The sequence below is a fragment of the Podarcis melisellensis genome (genome assembly GCF_964234715.1).
Source record: "Podarcis melisellensis genome assembly, chromosome: 18".
Classification (NCBI taxonomy): Eukaryota; Metazoa; Chordata; class Lepidosauria; order Squamata; family Lacertidae; genus Podarcis; species Podarcis melisellensis.
Genome location: NC_138536.1, coordinates 13043193 through 13064844, shown reverse-complemented (window position 1 = coordinate 13064844; position 21652 = coordinate 13043193). Strand labels below are relative to the sequence as shown.

Here is a 21652-nt window from a genome sequence, read left to right as displayed (position 1 = left end):
GAACCAGCGGCAGGACCCCGGTATGGGCCCCCCCAATATTTTTTATAAGTCGGCGCCCCTGATAACTATAACTCGTGGTTCTGATGTCCCAACGCTCCCACGGGGCACATTTCATTCAGGCGGAGGAGGGGGTCGTTGGCTAACGGCCAACAGGCAGAAAGGACTGTCCAACAATGCGATTATCCACACACACACATCTGATCCATGGATTAACATCAAAATCCTTGCATTAAAGCTCACTCCTAAGGAACCAGTGGGTCATTAGGCTTTCAGATGCACTTTGAACAAAGAGATGTTCAAAGGGAAAGCTGCTTTTAATAACGCTGCTTTTGCAGGTACTATTGGTCTGGGTCTCATCCAGCATCTTTTCAGTACACCCAGTTAGGATTCAGCAGTCCAGTTGTACACTCTTGGGTATTCAGCATTAGCTTAAGGCGTGCAATAATCACATGCCCACTTTTGCAGCATCTTCATAGCATCCCAAGTCACTCTTGGAATGCTCTCTTTATCATACCCTGCAAGTGTTTACTTGTGTAACACATCCTACCATATCTTGCAGAGAAGCACTTCAGAGAGGGCCAAAACCCCCCACACTTGGTGCCATTTTCATCTACACATGCAGCAGAGTAAGTTGACCCAGAATAGTACCAATTCAGATGGCAGATGGGAGAATGACAGTGCTGAATGCTTTCCCATGTAGAACAGTCCCTGCAAATAAAAACCTAGCATATTTGGAAGAGGGATGCTAGCCTAACCATTACCTTCTATGCTGTTACTATTTTTTTTTTTTTACATAAGTAAAAAGTGACCTTTCCCCATCTGGCATGGTGGTGTGCCTCGAGATTTTTTTCATGAAACAAGTGTGCCTTTGCCCAAAAAAGGTTGGGAAACACTGCTTTAGATAGCCACCCTGGCTTCTTTAGGCACCTTCCATGTTTCCGTCTCATTGGTATTGCCTGAAGTTGTGCTTTTACTATCTCCCTCTTAACAAACTCCCAGCCATCATGAACTCCCTTTCCTTTTAGTATTACTGTCCATGGGATCTCACCCAGCACTTCCCTAAGTTTTATGAAGTCGGCTTTCTTAAAGTCAAGAAATTGAGTCCTAGTATGCTTGGCTGCTCCTTTCCGCTGTATAGTAAACTTCAGAAGAGCATGATCACTCGCGCCTAATGATCCTTCCACTTCTACCCCACTAACCAGGGGGTTGGACTTGATGGCCCTTGTGGTCTCTTCCAACTCTATGATTCTATGATTCTAAGAGGCCGTCTCTGTAGCAAAAGCCTAAGGGGGCAAAGGAAGGCTGCCCACGGCACTTCCTTGGAGATCAGACACAACTCAGGGAATCTGCAGTGAGGGCTCTGGAGGGTTCCCCTGCCCCAACTCCGCCATGGGTTCTCCCAATCTCCACCAGAGCAGTAGCTCTGAGGAAGGGGTGCTGAAGCCACACACAGCATCCTCAACAGCTCTTTGCACACCAAATGCAGCATCTTATCACCAACAGTAACACTCAGGCTTGGAGTCAACAAGCTCTCCTGGAAGAGAAGTGCTTGCTCATTTCAGCTGAATCAGTTTCCAAAGGAAGCTGCCAAAATAACCTGGAAAGCTGGGCAAGTTGCCAAATGAGAAACAAACCCAAGGCTATCTTCTCACCATTAAAGCAGGTTGGCAGCCCTCAACACTGGAAGGTGCTAGTCCAGGACCACTGGATGTGGAAAGGAAGCCAGAAGAAGCACTTGGCCAGGTAAGGCCATCAAAGAGGCAGGAAACGAAGACCCTGAGCAAGAACAGTGACAGCAGCAGCATCTACCAAAAGGCCAGAAGGCACAAATATTCTCCACTGGGGAACAGGAAACCAAACATCTGTTCCAGCCTTCAGTTAGAATGTGTGGGGGTGGGTAGGTAGGTTGGAAGGTATGTATAGATGCAGAATAAAAAAGGAGCCATAAATATCTTTATCAAGGCATCTTAAAATGAAACTTGGAGGGAACCATCTGTGCCCTAATTCACAATTTGCATGCCTCACAGGACTGTCTTGCAGCTCTTTATAACTCACAGGGATTCACAGGGACTCTCACACATGCACCAACCCCTCCAAAAACAACAACTGCTAAGCACACTTGTGGCCTGTTTTATGGCACTTCCTGGTGTACTAACTGTTTTGGGTCCTTCAAAATTCAGTCTTAAATGAAGAAGGGAAGCCACCAGGACCCATGAACATCAGCTATTCAAACTCGACCAGAGGGTCTGATGACTTCCTAGTTCAAGTTATTCTAATTGCAGAAAACGCCACAATCACCAAGAGGCTTGTGGCAGGCAGTTCAGGATGACTGATATACTGCAGGAGAGGGGTTATGGGCTGTATGGGGAGGGGCACGTCCTGCTCCTTTTGGGGGTTATTGTCCACTTTTGGTCGTCGTCGTCGTCCCGCTCTCAGCTGTCACCTGTGGCTCCTGGAAGGTGTCTGCATGTGACAGAGGTCACAATTCCAAGAACGGCCTAGGGAACACAGTGGGACTTAGGGAGGCAAGCATGCAAGCAAGCAAGCAAGCAAGCAAGCAAGCACCATGTTGATGATATTGGGAGAGTCTGGATCAGGGCAGATTGTGACCCCCTCAGTTCACAATTAAAAGAGGTTCCACACAGATTAGAAACTGTTACTGAAGAAAAGTGTGCGTGTGTGTGCGCTCACCCCCAGCACAAGGAGAGAGCTCCCCTTTCAGGTCCGCAGCACAGACTTGCTCAAGATGAGTCAGGAGCAGGACCCAGGAGTTCTGTCTCTCCTCTCCCCTCCCCATCACCCCATGTGCCGCAGAGAACAACCATCTGTGTGCAGGGAGAGACAAGACCAAGTATTTGCAAGGAGTGAAGAGGGTCCTCGGTCTGAACAAATGGCAGGGAGACTCTGGAAGAGCAGAAGACCCTGCAGCAACCGAATGAGGCCAAAGGAGGCCCACTTCGGCCAGCACCCTTCATCTCCCCATGGCAAATCCCTGGGCCGCCTCCAAGCAGCCACGAGGGCAGGCGCCCTTTCCTCCCTGCGGTTGCGCAGGCGCCTCTCCTCAGATGAGCGCCCCCTTTGAAGCGCGGCGACGCTGCTCAGGATCGCACCGTTGAAAAAGAGCAGGAGAAAGGAGCGCCAGAGGACCGAGGAGGAGGCCTCCTCACCGAGACGGAGCTCCCTGGGAACCCTCACCGACCACCTGGACAAGGCACCCGGCTCCCCGCTCTCCTCCAGGCCCTGCCCGAGCCCGAGTCGTGGCCTCACTGCCAGGAGCGCCTGTTGCCGGGGAAGGGGCTGCCTCGCCCGCCCGCCCGCCCCCGCCCGGCTCGGCCCTACCTGGGCGGCTGCTCCCCGCCGGCGCCTCCAAGCCCGGCCTGCTCGGCCCTCCGCGTCGCGCTCCACGCCGGGCGGCTGCAGCAGGGGCTGCGCGGGGGCGCGCGGCGGCCCGGCTGAGCGCGCCCTCGCGAGTCCCTCCCAGAGCCCTCGGGACGGACTCCGGAGTGGCGAGGCGGCGCGGCCCACAAACCCGACGCTCCGGAGCAGCTTGGAGGGGACCGAAAGAGCACCGCAGAGCGCGCGCCCCGCGGGACTTGGGGGTCTCTAGGGCCTCAGTGGCACTCCGAGTTCTGCCCGCCCCTCTGCCCTCGGGGGAGCAGGAGCCGAAGCCCCGGGCCAGCAGGGGGCGCCCTCGCTCCGTCCCATGGCCGCGGGCTGGACTAGATGACGCTCGAGGTCGCCTCCCAAGGCTGCCATTCTGTGGTTGACCTCAGCCTTCCCAGCCCCCGAGTGGACTTCCCGTGGGCCTGGGCTGAGAAATGGAAGCAAGCTTTAGGGGAGGAAGAGAAGCCGGGAGAACCCGCCTGAGGCCTGAATTAGCGGGGTGCTTCCCCCGTTACTAGATAAATCATTCAGAGATATTTGTGCCGGAGAGGGGGGTCTCCGGAGTGTCCCGCAAATTGCAATTTAAAATCCATTCTGGGGCTCAATCCGGGTCCTGTGGCAGTTCATTTCTTGGGGTCAAATCCCCCCCCAAAAAGCTCAACAACTGCAACCCTAAAAAAAATCAACAATTTTGGTCTGCCCTCACTCATGTTCACGTAATCAAATCTGGCCCCCTTTGAAAAAAGTTTGGGCACTCCAAGTGGGTCCTAGTCAGCCCCACGCCCGGGCACAGTGCCATGACAGGGAGGACTTACAGGGGCACCGCTCACTGCTTGGCTGAGTCACCCCCAGGGCTTGTGTAGTGGGCGAGGGGCCCTTGCCCCCAGACCAAGCCAGATGAAGGGATGCAGGCATCACCCTGCTGGATCTTGCAGAACTCGGAGCCGGTGGTGCACGGGGAATGAACAAAGTTAGGTTGGGGGCAGGAGATAGGGCAGGCCTGAACCAAACTGTGCTGAGAAGAAGCCCTGCCCTCTGAAAACAGACGCTTGGCCGCTTCTCCCTGACATGCTGGATTTCTACAAGAAGGGACCTTTCCCCTCTTGCACAGGGGAGCATTTAGGTGGAGGCCCAGGGAACCTATTCCAGTTGAGCCCAAGGCCTCGTGCTGCTCGTGAAAGTGGGGGGGGGTGGTCTCTGTGGATAGCAAGGGAGGCATTCCCACCCCGTTTCTGCAGATTTTGCGACTGGCTTTGTTTTTAAGGGTAGCTGGGAGAAAGAATCTTTGTTTGTGTAGCACAAAATCCCCAGCGCACACCAAACTCCACAAAGGGGTTTGTTTAATTGTCCGTTGCTCTGGCCTCCTCCGAGCGCTTCTCTTGCTCACTTTGCACAGAGAAGGCTTGAGGCCACCCCACATCCAGCCCTTCGGCACAGCCCCCCCACCCAGGGGCCAAGCTACAGCGGGAAGGGAAGTCGAGGCAGTGTCTCTGGCCAGACTGTCCAAGGGAAACGCTTTCTTCCTGAGGCAAGGATCCCTGTCTGTCCATCCGTCCTTCAGCCTGTGTTCCCAAGAGGCGGCTCGGGGTCACCTGCCCTCCTTCCACAAGGGTCATGGCCAGAGATCATGGGGTGATAGAGTAGACAGGCCAGGAGAGGAAGGGGGAACCTCCTCCTGCCCTTTTTGTGAAGTCCAAGTGAGGCAGGCGAGCCTCTTTATTCAGAGAAAACATGTTCTAAAAGTGTTTCTGTTGGTTTATAAGGCATAGGGTCTTCCAAAGGAGAGTTGCTTTCCGTCTCCCGGCCAGGCCCCACTTCCCTGCCTCTTCCCTGAGTCACGCCTTGAGGTTCTGCGCAATCCAGCCCCGCACGGCTGTCACTCGGGCGTAGACCCCCGGGAAGTAAGGGCGGGCACAGCCGTAGCCCCAGCTGGTGATGCCCGCCAGGAACCACCTTCCCGAAGCCTCTTTGCAGGCCAGGGGGCCGCCAGCATCACCCTGCAGAGGAGGGAGAAGGCACTGAGTGTCCTTGGGAGCAGGGACGGGCTCCGGGGCAAGGGGACCCCCCAGGCCCTGCAAACTGCCTTCTCTCCCTCCTCCCCTCTCATAAGCACCCCCAGCTCCAGCCATTTCTGGCCAGCTGTGGGCTTCCCTCCCATCCCACCTGATGCAGCCAGGGCTGAGGGGGAGGTGGTGTGGGCCCTCTGGGAGGGGCGCCCAAGACTCACAGAGCAGCTGTCAACGGACCCCTGCAGGAACCCGGCGCAGACCATCCGGCTGCTGATCTGGACGGGGTAGAAGCGGTGGCAATCCTGTTCTGCGATGAGGTTGACGGCCGCCTTCTGCAGCTGCCTCGCCATCAGCCCTGCAAGGGAGGGCAGAGTGGAATTGGGCTTCCCGGCAGTGAGAGGGGGCAGGAGACTCACAGCGAGGAAGGCCCAGGGCCCAATCCTGCCCTTTGCCTGTGGGCACACCATAGAGCCAGCCAGCTGATCTGAGGCTGCTTGGCTGCCTGGGTTTTGAGGGAAGCCGGAGTGGTCCGAGGGCCAGAGCTGCCTCTTTGGGGCGCTTCCCCACCCAGCCAGGAAGAGGTTCCCTCCTACCTCCCTCCTTGGTGGAGCCCCAGCCGGTGATGACGCAGCGGGCGCCCTGGCCGAAGAGGTGGGCGTGGTCCGGCAGGCAGATAGGCTTGATGGTGCTGGTGAAGCTCAGCGGGGAGGCCAGCTCCAGCAGCGCCACATCGTAATCCAGTGTGTAGATGTTGTAGAAGGGGTGCTTGTGGATCTGGAACACCTTCTCCACCCGCCCGTCCAGGCCGCTCAGGAAGGGTGTCCCCAGGACGGCCACCCACAACTTGGGGTCGCTGTAGCTGAGAAGGATGGTGCACCTGGGACCCAAGGCCTGCCCCGTCTCCCCAATCTCCAGGGAAAAGGGGGGGCAGGGCTGGCCCAAGACATTTTGGCGTCTGAGGAGAACCACCCAGTGGCTCCCTCCACTTCCCAGCCAGGAGTAAAGATCTACATCAGGAACAAGGGTGGGAGGAGACCAGCAGCCCCTCCCCTTCACCTTGGTGCATTCCTTGGAGACTGCACCTGCTGCCCCAATGGATCCTGCCACCTGAGGCAGTTGCCTCATCTCACCTCTTGAGTGGACTGGCCTTGGTTGGGGGCTCACAGGAAAGGGGATGCCTGGGATCCAAAGGGAGGGAGGTCTGGCAGTGCCCTCCTGTGCTAGGAAAACATTGCTGGCTTGGGGAGGCACAGAGGATGGGGTTCTCTTCTTCACCAGCAAGGAGCTTGTTCCTGGAGCAGGGGAGCAATGGCTGCAGAAAGACCCCCTCCCCCCGACTCACATGCCACCTCTCCCCACCCCCAGCGCTCATCCCAGCCCCCCAACTCACACATCGAAGCAGTGGGCAGCCGAGAGAAGCCAGCGGTCAGCCACCACCACTGCCCCACACTTGTGCTCCTTCCTCCGCAGCCACAGACTCGCTTGCCACGGCCACTCCCCTCGTGCTGCGCCACTGCCCCCCACAATCTTGCTGAAGGCCAAAGCTGAGGTTGAGCCACAGTCTAGGTGGGTGGGAAGAGAAGCAGGCTGAGAGGACACCCTTGTGAGCCCCCTGCCACGTTGCTTGCCCCCCACACCGTCTGGTTGGGGGTGAGCAGAGCTAAATGTGGATTAGGGGAGAGGGGAGGTCACTTACTGCAGTTGGCCTCGTCCCTGCCGTTGCTGCAGTCCATGACGCCGTCACATTCGGGGTTCGCTTTCCCAATGCAGACTTTGCCAGAGCACTTGAAGGTGGATGGGGTGCAGGGCACAGCTGGGGCAGGGAGGGTGGGGAGCAAGTTAATGGGAGAGCTGAGACCCTCCACCCTCTTGGCTTGCACAGGGGTTCCCAGCTCGCTGGGCACAGCTGTGTGGGCCACAAAAGGGCTGGGCACAATGACAGGCCCAGCTCAAAGGAGAGGCTTCCCAGTGGGGCAGCGGCCATGTTTAGTCTTTCACAGCAAGAAGGATGACCCCTGCAGTGTCCTGCACCCCCTGCCTTGGAGGGTAGGCTCCTGAGGGCATCAGCCTTCACCTGGCACCCTGCTAATAATCACAATAATTTATTATTTATATGCTCAGCCTCTGCCCATTTGTGTCCTCGCCATGTACCTGCGAACTGGGTGGATCTCGGGGTGTTGGTTGGTGGCCTGGCTGTGCTGGGGGTGACCCTGAGGCTGGCCTGGGTGGTCCTTTGACTAGCCAAAGACAGGCTGGGGGAGGAGGAGGCGCTGCCACTGGTTGTGGCCTTGGTTGTGGTGCTGGATGTGGTCGCGGCCTTGGTTGTGGTGCTGGGGCATGGTGAGATAGTTTCCAGGATCCAGGCCTTGAGCTTGGTGATGCGGGCGTAGACACCGGGTCTCCTGGCCTGCGCACAGCCGACCCCCCAACTGACCAGCCCCGCCAGGTAGAACACGCCTGGCGTCTCCTCACAGGCCAGGGCCCCCCCCGAGTCGCCCTGTGGGGAGAGATGGGAGCAACCAGCTCAGCAAGGGCTAACAAAGCTTCCCAGACAGGAGAAGCTCCCCCTGGAGTCTTACAGGGGTCTCTTCTCAACTCCGCCCTCACCAAGTCCCAGAGGCAAAGTGGCCCCTGGTGTGTCTGGAAAAGAGCCCTGGCGCCCCCAAAGAAGGTCCTTTTAACCAGAGTGGCCCGCTCTGCAGGGGGGACGTTACACTTCAAAACAGGGGCCTTCCAATGAGCACCCAGCTCTGTGATCAGGTGCACTTGGGAAGCTGAGTGGGAATGGGGCACCCCAGGCTGGCCACCCTCAGTCACCCTCACCTGACAGGAGTCAACCTTCCCGTCCAGGAACCCAGCACAGATCATCTGCTCTGTCAGGGAGAAGTTGTAGAGGACATTGCAGGTTTTCTGGTCAATTATTCCCACAGAGGCTCTCTGGAGGTTCTCTGGCTTGGAGGCTGCAGGGAGGGGAGGAGCGAAGGTCAGGTCAGGGGGCAGAGCAGTGTCCAGTAGCTCCTGGAGGGAAGTTTCCAGGACACCCATGAAAGGAAGAGGGAAGAAATATGGGGGTGGCCATCTTCAAATATCTGAAGGGCTGCCGCATGGAAGGTGGAGCCAGCCTGTTTTCTGCAGCTCTGAGAGGCAGGACTCGAACTGACAGGTTCAGCTTGCAGGGAAGACAATTCTGACTAAACATTAGGAAGAACTTTTTGAAGACATGAGCCATTTCCTGGTGGAACAGACTCCCTTGGAAGGCGGTGGAGGTTTTTGATCAGGGATCTGTCAGGGATGCTTGAATTGAGATTCCTGCATTGCAAGGGGCTGGACTAGTGGCATGCCTCAGAATCTCTTCCAACTCTACAATTCTGTGAAACAGCCCGGGTAGACTGCTCCTGCACATGGAGGATCCACATACAAAAGTGTGTGTGTTGTTTTTAAAGCTGAACGTTCTGGAATATCCCTCAGCAGCCTGATTAGCATGCAGAAAGGTTCAGTCGTGGAAGGAAGGGACCCTGAGGGTCATCTAGTGCAATTCTGTGCAATGCAGGAATCTTTTGCCCAATATGCGGCTCAAACCCATGAACCTGAGATGCAGAGTCTCACGCTCCACCCACTGAGCTATTTGTCCTCTGCAGCATCTCCAAGCGGGCTTTGGAAAAGGCTCCCTGCTTGAAACTGCTGCTACCAGTCAGTGTAGACTGCAGGGAGCTAGATGGATCCAACGGCCTGCCTCCTTGTCTCCTGCGCTGCCTGCAAGGGGAAGGGGGAAGTGCTTACCATTGCCTTCCTGGAGGCTCCCCCAGCCGGAGATCAGGCACTTCCTGCCCACGGGGAACTTGTGGACGGCCAGAGGGAGACAGATGGGCTGGATGACCTTGCTGAAGGGGAGGGGGCGCTCCAGCTCCAGGACGGCCACGTCAAAGTCCAGCAGGGCCGGGTTGTAGGAGGGGTGCAGAACCACCTGCCTTACGCTCACCTTCACAGAGCTGCTGTCTGCCGCCGACAGCCAGGTGGTGCCTGCAAAGGCTGTCAGGTACTCCACCTTGGTGCTACCAGCAGGAGCAGAAACGAGACACAGGCGCAGACATACCATTAGTGGCGGCCAGGCCAGGGGCAGGTGGGTGAATGAGGGGGCTCATCTCTGGGGGTCACCATGCCCACAAAGGGGTCTCTCCCCCACCCAGCTCCTTCCTCTCCTCCTGAGTCACAACAGCCTGTCAGTCAGTAATCAGCCAGTTCCAAGTTGGAGAGAACTCTTTCTTTGCGAAAACACAACCTCCACAGACTTGGCTGAGCAGGATCCCAGTGGACTCACTGCATGAAAATCAGTTGCCAAGACTGAAAGTCCCCACAGCTTTCAAGCAATTGGAAATTGCCCACTAAGCCGCCTCCGCCCAACCTAGGACCCTCTTGCTGTGGGTGGAATTTCTCCTGGTTCTGGGGAAATGGGTGGCTTGGTGTCCCCCAGTGCCAACTATTACCATTACGGCACCTGAGTCCCCATTTGCAGAAGTTCCCAGGATCCATCTCCCAATTTCGGAGAGCGGAGGGTGCTGATTGGAAAGTGGGGCACCCTTCTTCCTCCTTTTAAGCAGAGAGTGGGCAGGCATGGAATCCCAGAACTGTAGAGCTGGAAGGGACGCAGCTCCTCTATGCCAACCCCCTGCATTGTAGGAAGAGGCAACTGTCCCAAACGGGGATCAAACCTGCAACCTTAGTGTTGTCTGGGATTCTTTAGCTGCAGCTCCTACATTGCAGGGGGTTGGCCTGGGTGGCTCCTGGGGGTCCCCTTCGAACTCTACAATTTGGACCTGAGGCAACCCCCTTTCTCCCTACTTACTGGTTGAAGCAGTGGGCAGCTGAAAGGAGCCACCGTTCCCCAATGATGGTGGCCCCACAGAAGTGGTGCAGCCCCTCCTTCAGGCTGACCTGCCAGGGGACCTCCCCGCGAGAGGCATCCAGGCCCCCCACAATCTTGATGGGCTTGGAGAAGCCGGGCCGGCGGCCGCACTCTGCGCAAAGAAAAAGATGGGTGAGCTTGCGACGGCTGTGCCCCAAGCCCCAGGAGGAGTCCAGTTGGGCCCCGTGCAGGGCAGGGGCTTTCTACCTTGGGGCCGTGGTACCGTGGCAGCTGGCCTGCCCCCGGCCGTGGTGGGGCTGGGTAGGGGTTTGCCAGAGGTGGTGGTGGTGGTGCCCTTGGTGGACGCCAGAGGCAGGAGGGTGGTGGAGGCCATCGAGGGGAGGGGGAGGCCTGGTGGGGCCGTGAACGTGGCCATGGTGTCGTGGATCCAGTTTCGCAGCCTGGTGACCCGGGCATAGACCCCTGGGCGCTTGGCCTCCGCACAGCCGATGCCCCAGCTGACGATTCCGGCCAGGAAGAAGCGGCCTGAGGGCTCCTCACAGACCAGTGGGCCCCCAGAATCCCCCTGTAGGTGAGAAGAGGAGAGAAGAAGGGCACTGTGGCATGCCACAGGCCTCCTCCCAGAGCTCCCGCTGCAGCCAGACACGTCCTCTCCCAGAGGCTGCTTCTGGCCATACCTGGCAGGAGTCAACCTTGCCCTCCAGGTAGCCAGCACACAGCATCCGGTCGGTGAGGGCGTTGCTGTACAGGCTGGCGCATAGTGTCTGGTCCAACAGCTCCACCACAGCCTTCTGCAGCAGCTCTGGCTTCACCACTGAGGAGAGAGGGAAGGTGGAGCCCAGTGGCAAGGCCTGAGGGCAATTCAGGTGGACACATCCTGACAGGGACTCCTCCTGCCAGTTCCAGACACCCTGAGCTCTCCAGGGCAGGGCAGCTGAGGGGCAGGCACTGAATTGAATGGACATGGGTTTGTTGAATTGCATTCCACACAGGTCCCACTATCAGAATGCACAGCATTCTCACAAAATCATTTGCTAGGTCTGCATTTGCATAACAAGGCAATGGTTTTCATCAGTTCCTATGGGTTCATTTCTAATTTTGACCCAAAAATTATTAGAAAACGCAGGAGGAAATCCTGAAAATTTGCAAAAGGCAAACAAGGAAGCAGGAAATGCTCTCTTTAAATTCACACCATGTTTTCTGATGGAATGGCTGCTGTGGACAAGCAAAACAAAAGAAGTCAGGATTCTTTAAGGCTGCTTGTTTCCTTGAAGTACAAAATGCAGCTCTGGCTGTTTGGATATTTGAATCCACAGCTTGTATGGTGAGGTTTTGGTATGAATTTGTCACGTTTGGACAAGGATTTTTTTTTTACTTTTTTTTGTCTGAAGGAGAGTTTGGATAACTGGACCTGTGTGTAATTCTTCTGATGAACTTGTTGCTGCTCTTCTTTTCAAAATGTTGCTGTGCTTTCCCTTATAGTAATTGCAATGTCTGCTCACTCGCTTTTTAAAATGCTGCTGCTATTGCGAGCTCCACATTTCTTGCTGGGAAAGGAGAAGAACAATCTTAAATCAAACCAAATCTGTGCTAAGGGTTGGCTAGTATCTCAGGATTAACAGAGAAAATGGGGGTGCTCAGTTCCTCCTGCCCCAAACAATGTTCCTTTGGGTGAAGCTGGCCAGGGGCAACGAGAGGGAAGAGGAGGTCGGGAAGGAGGTGGAGCAGCAGCAACCTCAACCTCTGTGCAGAAAAGCAACCTTAAGGTCCCCACCTGCCCCCCAGTAGGGAGCAGCACACTGAGGGAACAACTGAGGCTGGAGTGCTCAACCACACCAAGGCTCACCTTTACCTCCCTGCCTGTGGCAAAACTACCCACCGTACAATGCTGTCTGTGAAGCCAAGGAGAGCTCCTCCTCAGATGGATCCCTCAGGGGGACAGTTGCCCAATTCAGTGCAGAGCTCAGCCCCTTTTGCCCCCTGTAGTAGCCCTGCCTGAGCCACACCACCCCCATCTCCACAGGAGCCCGGTGAGGTAGGTTCGGCTGAGCCGTGGCCCCCACTCCTTCTTCCACTTTTGCCTCGCCAAAGGTTGTGCTTACAAAAGTCCTCCTTGAGGTAACCCCAGCCGGAGATGGAGCACTTCTTGCCAGAGGGGAAGATATGGCTGGAGGCCGGCAGGCAGGCGGGCTGGACGTACTTGCCAAAGGGCAAAGGCTCAGAGAGCGCCAGCAGCGCCACATCATAGTCGGCCGTGTCTGTGTCATAGGAGGGGTGCTTGAGGATGTGGCTCACACCAGTCTTCACTGCACTCCTCTCGCTGCCGCTCAGCCAGACGGTGCCTGCATGGGCTGTCCAGGTGCCCGGATCCTGGAACCTGTTGGCAGCAGGAGAGCTTCAGGGCACATCAATAGACTCCTTGCCCCCTTCCATCTGCCAATAGATATTGATTCAATGGGGAGATTTTGACATGGGCCACTTTGAACAATGGATAGGAGATGGCAGCTCTTGCAGATACTGTGTGGATAAATACAAATATATCTGGAATGTGTTTATTAAAAGCACCACGACTTGTTAATAATGTTATTGTTTGAATAGCCACACTTCCCTCACCGGCACAGGCAGAACCTGCCTTCTTGGCTGCTGGACCCACACTCGGTCTCATCTGCTCTGTCATCGGAGTCTGTCTTTGCATGCAGGGTGAGCCCCTGACACACCAAAGGCCTGAGACCCAGCAGCTGCCCCACGTGCCACCCACCCACCTCCAGTCTCTTTCCCTAACCCTGCAAGGTGCTCAGCACCAGAGAGCTGCCCATTTGCCGCAACCCAGCAAGGCATGGCGCACTCAGTCTCTTGCGGGAGAAGCAAAGAAATGGGTCCGGCCGGGCTTACTCGTTGAAGCAGTGTGCTGCAGACACCAGCCACTTGGCAGCCAGGATTGTGGCCCCACAGAAGTGCTCGTTGTTCTCCCGCAGGCTGACTTGCCAGGGGAACTCCCCCCGAGTTGCCTCCGACCCCCCGACAATCCGGTTGGCTGCCTGCATGGCCGGTCGAGACCCACAGTCTGCAAGAGACAAGGGGGGGTGGGGTGGTCAGCAGTCCCCACTCAGGGGTAGAAATGGTCTGCAGTAACTCCAACATGCCACCAGGTGGCAGCAGAATGGTTAAAAAGAGGCTGCAGGTACAATTATCTGCCCCCAGGTGGCAACAGTAAGCAGAGGGATTCAGAACCCAGAGAAATAAAATCCATCACTTGGTGAAACTATGGACCACGGCCACCAGCTTGGACGGCTTTCAAAGGGCTGTTCTTATGTTCATTGATACAAGGAGGTGCCAGCAGCAGGCAGTAAGAAGCATTCTCCTGGAGGGGGAATCCGTTTCTGAGATGGCAGCTCCCACCTGCCACTTCCAGTGTTCATCTTAACGCCTTCCTTTTTGCACATTTGTTTAATGCAGGGGTCAGCAACCTAAGGCCCATTGGCCAGAAGCAGCCTGCAGAGGTCGTTTGACAGGTCCACGAGCTGCCCGCTCACATGCTGCGCTAAACTGGCACAGCACGGTGCAGGGACTTGCTTACACAGTGCCGAAAATTGTATCTGCGCATGTGCAGACGCCGAAAATTGTGGGTGCATGTGCTCATGCACGCGCACGATCCAGCCCACAGAGGGATCTCTGCAGGACCAATCTGGCCCAGGCAAGGTAAGCCTTGCTGACCCCTGGGTTTAATGCAACCACCCAAGAGGCCCCTTTGCTTCACCCTTGAAACCACGTGGGGGAAATCCCCGCCAGGATATGGAATGAAGACCCAGGGGAGACCACCCCTGGATGGGAATGTCCCAGCACCCCTAGAAGAAGGAGGGGCAAAGGAGGAAGGAGAAGACTAGGACCCACCGCACTCTGCCTCATCGGAGCCGTCCAGGCAGTCACTCCGGTCATCGCACTCCACGTTCTCACGTGGCACACACTGGCCGCTGTGGCAGGTGAAGGCTGTCCCTGGGCAGGTGCCTGCAAGGGTGGTAGCAGGATGGGTCCCAGCCTCTTTCCCCCGAGGCAGCTGCTCTTTGGGGAGGGCCAAGGTCCTCGGGGGAGCCCTGTGGAAGCTGGACCTCGCCTTGCCATGGGAATCCCCAAACAGGTCCTGAGCACAACAGTCTTTTCTCCTGCCTGCTTAAGATGCCCAGCAACTGGCCGTCTGCTTCCCGCAGAGCCAGCATGGCCAGAAGCCATAGATAGCCCCTTCCTCCCCCTCCCCCTCCCCCTCCCCCATGGCTTTGCAGAGAATAAAACTGTTTTGCTCTCCACCCACGTCCTGAGCTCACAAAATGTTAAAAGAAGCCTACCTGATTTCAGTCCTGATCCTGAAGGGGAGTCGTTGCTCAGCCCTGTGTGAGAGAGGGGGGTGAAGAATGGGGGCTGGTCTCCAAAAGCCCAAATGCTCCCCATGGAGGCCACTCCGGCCCAGAACTGGGACTCCTCCTCTCCTGAAATCCCCAGCAAGTCTCTTGAACCCACAGGGCTCTGGACCCATGCCTGACCCTTAGAGTACATGGCTCCCTGCCCCCCCAAATCCTGGGAGCTGTAATTTAAGGGGGCTGGGGTTGTACCTCCATGAGAGGCGAACTGTAGTTCCTGGGTTCCTTTGGGGGACAACTTGTGCTTAAGGGGAGATTATTGGGTTGTCTTGGTTTTTACTTTTATCATGTATTCTGTGTTTTTATATTTTAACTTTATCTTGTGCACTGCCCTGAGATCAACAAGTATAGGGCAGTATACAAACATTTAACAATATCATGATGAGGACAGGTGTGTGTGTGTGTGTGTGTGTGTGTGTGTGTGTGTGTACAAAGCCCCTGCATTCATTGCCACGGCTCCCCCTACACAGAGTGCAAAGATTTTCTAAGCTCCCTCTGGTCCAGCAAGGCCAAACCTTTTCGCTACCATCCAATGAGGAAGCCTCAGCTCTCCCCTCACCTTCCTTGCTGAGATGCAAAAGCTGCCATCTTGCCCCCAGGGTGAGAAGGTTGCAGTGACTGGCAGGAGGAGTAGAAGGCCCCTATCTGAATTTCTGCACTCAGGCAGGAACTGATCTTGCTTGTATCCTAGCCTACCTCACAGGGGGGTGATGAGAAGAAGGCGAGGCCACCTGCATGCCTGCCCTCCCTACCCCTGGAGAATGGGCGAGGGATGATGCCAGGCTACCTGTGAGAGAGGCTGCCCAGATGGTGCCGTAGGAGGGCAGGGCGATTCCTCCATTGCCCAGCACAGCTGCCAGGCCCCTCTCCAGCGCCTGCTCTTCTGCGTCTGGGCTGAGCGGCTGCGAGGAGAACCATAGGCGGAAGTGGACCAGGATGCTGGCATTGCCCTTCCTGCCAAGTGGAGACACAAGCGCAGGAGGTGGGGGCCAGGCTGCTTCCCCTCACCTGCAGCACCAGGGCAGGGCGGGGCAGGGCAGGACACACTTCATGGCTTAGCCTACCTGTATTGCAAGACGGAGCACCTGTCACAGGTCCCTTCCAGGGCTGAGTTCTGAAAGCTGCTTTTAAACTGAGATGGGACAGAAAGGGGGGGGGCAAACGGGTGACTGTCATGAACTGGTTGAACGCAGAGGAGTGGTGGGAGGAACCAGCTGGGGGAATCCCCAAGAAAGAAGGCCCAGAGCCTGGGGGGACGAGGATGAGGTAGAAGAGGGAGAAGACGAGGAAGAGGTAACAGGGCTTTGTGAGCGAGGAGAGTCTGTGGCAGAGAGGAGTCCAGAATTGGAAGCAGAAGCTGAAACAGGAGAGGAAGGAGGCCAAGAGGCAGGGAGGAGTCTGGCTGGGAAGTCAGGGGGGGTCTCCCACCCACTCCTGTGCCAACAAGCTCCCCTCCCTGCTGTTCTCCCAGAACAAGAAGAGGCATGAAGAGGGCAGGGGAGAGGTTGGCTGCATGCAGGTACAGTCTCTGATTGCTTGGGGGAAACCCTGGGGTGGAGGAGGCTTAGATAGATGTGGGGAGATGGGGACCTTTAGCCTCAGCAACCGCTTCATGGGAGCAAGACCTACCAGAGGTGAGCTGCTGTGTTCATTAGGCCTGACACTTCTGTTTTTGCTAAGAGAGCATGAACTCCAGCTTGCTAAGTGTGATTTACAGCTGGCTGCACCCCCAGCAGGAAAAAGTGGTGATATGGCGCCCTGTGCAAGGCCAAAATTTGACGCCCCCATATGGATCTTATCAGTGATTGATGGTTTCAATTTTGTGTTGCCTCGCCTGCAGCCCCCTAAATCCAGTATTGCTCCTGCCTTGAAGGGATCAAAGCCTGCCATGGCCACCCCAAACCCCCAGCTCCTCCAGTGCTTCATCTGCAGAACCACCCACCCACCCACGCCCCACAGGGGCTCTTCTCTCTGCCCTCACCAGCCTCTCCAGGACGGGGGTCAAGGTGCGGCGATAGTTGGAGCTCGGGCACTGCAGGCTGCTCTCATAACGGAGGCCCTGCAACTCCACCAGGTGATCTGCCAGGAACTCTTGCTTCACCAGGAAGGCTGCAGAGAGGAAGAGGCACAGGGTGGGTTGGTGTAAAAGCACCAGCGTTGGCGGGGGGCAGAAGCCAGGACAGAAGCACCCCGATCTGCACCTGTTGGACAGGCTGCCAAGCAGCACATAAACACTACAAAATGAAGTACAGTGGACACTTGGTTTGTGATCCATGCTGGAGGCAAGTTTGCAACCCACAGCATTCGCAACCCGCAGGGTATGCACACGCGCAGGTTGTGATTCGGCGCTTCTGCGCATGTGCGACTGCCAAAACCCAGAAGTAACCCGCTCCAGTACTTCCGGGTTTCAGCGCGTCCATAACCCGAAAAAACACAACCTGAAGCGTCTGTAACCCAAGGTATGATTGTAATGCTATTGAGATATTGCAATGAATTCAGGTGTAAACGCCTGACAAAGAAGGGAAGCAGGGTACACAAATTTAAGAAAGTAAGGCAAGTTTGAGAAATGAATCAAATTTCCACAGGGATGGACTCACCCATCAGGATCCCACCACAGCTGGCCGTGATGGCACCCAGAAGGATGGAGACCAGGGTCAGCCTGCAGCGGGTGCTGCCTCCCCCAGCAACAGGGCGGCACTTCTCTCCCCCCAGCACTGGTTTCCCAGCAGGGACTACTGGCGGCTCCATGCTTGTCCTGCAGACTGCAGAAGTTCTACATTTGGGGGGAAGAAAACGGTTAAAATGGCTTTGGCAAGGGATTCTTGACCCTTTCAGATTTCAAGTATTCAGATTTCTGGAAGATTTGGTTAGACACTGTGTCCCTCCCACTTAGGTCCACCTTCCCCTTCCTGTTTTGGACACATGCCAGTAAGACATGTGGAAAAGATCCTGGGGTCTAAAGTGGACCACATGAGTCCACAGGGTGATGCAGCAGCAAAAAAAGCCCTAACATTACTCTAGGCTGCATACGCAGAATACAGTAGTACCTCGGGTTAAGTACTTTATTCATTCCGGAGGTCCGTACTTAACCTGAAACTGTTCTTAACCTGAAGCACCACTTTAGCTAACAGGGCCTCCTGCTGCTGCCGCGCCACCGGAGCAGTTTCTGTTCTCATCCTGAAGCAAAGTTTTTAACCTGAAGCACTATTTCTGGGTTAGCGGAGTCTGTAACCTGAAGCATATGTAACCCGAGGTACCACTGTAGTGTCCAGATCAAGGGAAGTCATAGTGCCGCTCTATTCTGCCTTGGTCAGACTGCACCTGGAGTTCTGTGTCCAGTTCTGGGCACAATTTAAGAGGATGTTGACAAGCGGGAAGGTGTGCACAGGAGGGCAACCAAGATGATCAAGGATCTGGAAACCAAGCCTTATGAGGAATGGTTGGAAGAGCTGGGGATGTTTAGCGTAGAGGGGTCTGAGAGGAGATAGGAGAGCAATCTTCAAATATCTAAAGGGCTGTTCCATGGAAGAGGGAGCAAGTTTGTTTTCTGCTGCTCTGGAAGGGAGGACCTGAACTATTGGCTTCAAGTTACAAGAAAGGAGATTCTGACTCAATATCAGAAGATGCGGTGCTGACCTGGTTGCATCTGAGCCGCTTGGCGCTCAGCCCTTCGGTTCAGCCCTTCTCTTGTCCCTGGGAGAATCTGCAGGTGCCGCCTGGGGATGGGGAGCCTTGGGATTGGGGCCGCTGACAAGGCAGCCGAGGAACAATTCTCCTTGAGCCATTTCTTGTGGAAAGCAAAGGAGAAATGGAACGAAAGCTGTCCCGATCATTGGCTGCTGCAGCCGTTACTTGGGGCTGAGAAGAATTCCTTTCTTCGGAACTGTGGGGTTGTTATCCTGCACTTTCATTGTGAAAGGGTTGGGGAAATGCTTCTACTTCTGGGAAGATACTGGGATTTCAGGGGGGGGGCTTCTTTCAACTAAATGACACAAACAGACAACTGCAGTTGGGGACTAATCCTTGGGAGAGCCTCCAACTCCTAGGGGCTGTGGGGGCTTCAGCCCCCACAATAGAATATTTCAGGGAGCTGGGCCCCCACAATAGAATATTTCAGGGAGCTGGGCCCCCACAAAGTGGATGGGCATTCCTACTCAGATGGTGTGCACACACTGCATCATGTGGGGAGGGGCTTACCTGGGTCCCCACAATATTTTACTCAAGTTGGCATCCCTGCCTCCAACACATGACAAGCTTACTGGATCCATCCAGCCACCAGCCACAGCAGCCAAATACCCCGAAAGACCTGGAAGTTCAGATGTTACATAAGGACATCAGAAGAGCCTGGCTGCTGGATCAGGCCAAAGGGGGCCTGTCTAGCCCAGTATCCTGTTCTCACAGTGGCTGACCAGGTGCCCAAAGGGAAATCTGCAAGCAGGAGCCAAGCCCAAGAGCAACTCTCCCCTCCTGCGGTTTCCAGCAACGGGCGCTCAGGAGCCCCCCAGAGCCCTCTCCTCCTCCATGAACTTGTCCAGTTCCTCTTTTAAAGACAGCCAGATTGGTGCCATCCTTGTCTCCTGTGGGAGGGAGTTCCAGAGTTTAACACTATGAGGAGAATGGCCTTTTCTTGAGTGTGAGATTGAGGAGCTGTCGGAAATTTGGAAAGCGGACCCTCCTCACCCACAGCTCCCTGCATCTAAGGGGAGGGACCCAATGTGAGATGGGGGGGGGATCAGAAGGAATCAGAGCCCCCAGGGGAAACTTGGGGGAGGCTGGGAGGGCATATCCTCCAATGAAACGACATCTGAAGGCAGCCCTGTTTAGGGAGATTTCTAATGTTTTATTGTGTTTTTAATATACTGTAGGGAGCCGCCCAGAGTTGCTGGGGAAACCCAGACAGATGGGCGGGGTATAAGTAATAAATTATTATTCTTATTCTTATTAGGGACATCCTATTCCATAACAACAGCAACTATACCCGCCTATCTGACTGGGCTGCCCCAGCCACACCGAGCGGCTTTAAACATATATAAAAACATAATAAGACATTAAACATTTAAAAAAACATCTCTAGACAGGGCTGCCTTCAAATGTTTTCTAAAGGTTGTATTATCTCCTTGGCTCAGGGCTCACATAACTAATCATACCCTCCAACATTTCTCTGTTGAAAATAGGGATGTCCTAAGGAAAAGCGGGATATCCCAGGATTAAATCAGAAACCAGGACGGCGTCTGTATATCTGGGATGTCCCTGGAAAATAGGGGCACTTGGAGGGTCTGGGAGGGCAGGCAAATGGAAGCGCTCAAACATCCTTTGGCACCTGCAAAGTAAGCGCAGAGGATCCCTGGGCACCGTCTGGAACTCTGGTAGTGAAACAGCCCTCTCTGTGTGCAGGCCTCTTGGCTCCATCAGCGCCAGAAGAAAGGCCTCTCTGATTTCTCTGCCCAGCCCTGCCAGGGATCTCCCCAGAGAACAAAGCCTTTGTGGTTTCTGCTTTGTGAGAAGCGGCAGTTTCGGCCAGAGCAGACTGCTTGGCATGTGAAGGCTGGCCAGAGGGCCGGAGTGGGCAGCCCCGCTCTTGCTTTGGCCTCCATCTTCCAGATCTGCCAGGTGGGGCTGGCGAAGCCCCTGCAAGGGGCGCTGGAGGCACTTCTTGGTGTACGCTCCCTGCCCTGACTGCCAAACAGCCATGGCCCTCCTGGGTTTGGAAAGCCCTTTGGGCAGCAAAGCATCCCTTCATGAAAACCAACTTGCCACTGCCAGGAGGCATGGGAGGTGTCTCTGCACTCAGACCATTTCAGCCACAGTGCCCCCCACTTCCTTGCACAGAGATCTAACCTCTGCAGAGTGGGAGGGACCAACTCCTAGAAGGAGTTCCCAAGGGCCATGTAGTCCAATCCTCTGCAAGGCAATAATCTTTTGTCTCCACCTAGTATACCTGAAGCAGCATCTTCAGCCCAGCTCTGAGGGCCTTCTGGCAGTTCCCTCCCTGCGAGAAATGAAGCTACAGGGAGCCAGGCAGGGGGCCTTCTCAGTGGTGACACCCGCCCAGTGGAATGCCCTCCCATCAGCTGTCAAGGAAATAAACAACTATCTGACTTTTAGAAGACATATGAAGGCAGCCTTGTTTAGGGAAGCTTTTCATGTTTAATGCTTTGTTGCTTTAAAATATATTCTGTTGGGAGCCGCCCAGAGTGGCTGAGGAAACCCAGCCAGATAGGCAGGCTGGGTAATTGCTCAACGTGGGGATTAAACAGTAATTGCTCAACGTGGGGATCAAACCCACAACCCTGAGATTAAGAGTTTAATGCTCTACCAACTGAGCCAACTCTTGTCAATGAAGAATCTGTCCAGCAGATTTGCCGTCAAAGCACAGCAAGGGCTATAATAGCTGAGCTTTGATTGTCAGCAGCAGCTCTAGGAAAGGTTGGCAGAGACCTGCCCTGAAGAGCTGCTGCTGCCAGCCTGTATGGGCAATATTGAGCCTCATAGCCCAGGGGCCTGGCAGCTTTCCATGTTGAAAAAAAAGATAAGGGGGTCGCTAGTAGTTTAACATGCAAATGAGTGTGCCTGCATGCATCCCCACCAGGTGGGATCCCCTGTCCCTAATCTACAGTCACACCCCAACTCTGGCCTTTTGCCTCCCCTTGCTAAAATTCCTCCTGGCCAGCTATATGGCTCAGCTGCTTTTGCATCAGCACAGCAAGTTTTGTGGACCCTGATCTGTGCTCAGATTCTTTCCCCACATCCAGGGGCTTCTTCCTGACCCTTCAGGTACTGAGTCCATTACGTTGATGGACTTTATCCTACTAGGTAAGGTAATAGCTCTGGTCGAAGATGAGTCCAGAGTCAGGATCACAAGGATGTCAGGAGAGCCCTGCAGAAGCAGCAAGCAGCTGGATCAGCCCCAAAGTGGGGTCGGCTGCTCCAGCACCCTATTTTTACACACAGTGGCCACCCGGTGCCCTCCAAGGGGAAGAAGC

The 21652-nt window shown here is 55.4% G+C and overlaps 2 protein-coding genes across 4 annotated transcripts in view; both read right to left on the bottom strand.

Annotated features, from left to right (window-relative positions):
• Positions 1-3360, bottom strand: part of LINGO3 (leucine rich repeat and Ig domain containing 3) — a 41592-nt gene extending 38232 nt beyond the window's left edge. The window contains exon 1 of the mRNA XM_081896053.1: positions 3340-3360. The gene's annotated coding sequence lies outside the window, so the exon portion shown is untranslated. The remainder of the gene's footprint in view (positions 1-3339) is intronic.
• A 1347-nt stretch (positions 3361-4707) lies between these two features.
• On the bottom strand, positions 4708-17244 carry TMPRSS9 (transmembrane serine protease 9). 3 transcript variants are annotated; one of them, XM_081896044.1, is made up of 18 exons: positions 16651-17244; positions 15734-15801; positions 15457-15623; positions 14598-14639; positions 14149-14262; positions 13150-13321; positions 12360-12634; positions 10935-11071; positions 10504-10822; positions 10237-10408; positions 9174-9445; positions 8217-8353; positions 7545-7890; positions 7090-7206; positions 6784-6955; positions 5987-6252; positions 5612-5748; positions 4708-5381 (listed from the first exon to the last, which is right to left on the bottom strand). In XM_081896044.1, exons 1-18 carry the CDS (start codon positions 17026-17028, stop codon positions 5220-5222), a joined length of 3453 nt encoding a protein of 1150 aa, XP_081752170.1. In that variant the 5' UTR covers positions 17029-17244; the 3' UTR covers positions 4708-5219. The 3 variants fall into 3 exon arrangements, with proteins under 3 accessions (XP_081752170.1, XP_081752171.1, XP_081752172.1); XM_081896045.1 differs by lacking the exon at positions 6784-6955 and having other exon boundaries at positions 5255-5381; positions 7545-8353; XM_081896046.1 differs by lacking the exons at positions 4708-5381; positions 5612-5748; positions 6784-6955 and having other exon boundaries at positions 6068-6252.
• Between the last annotated feature and the right edge of the window lie 4408 nt (positions 17245-21652).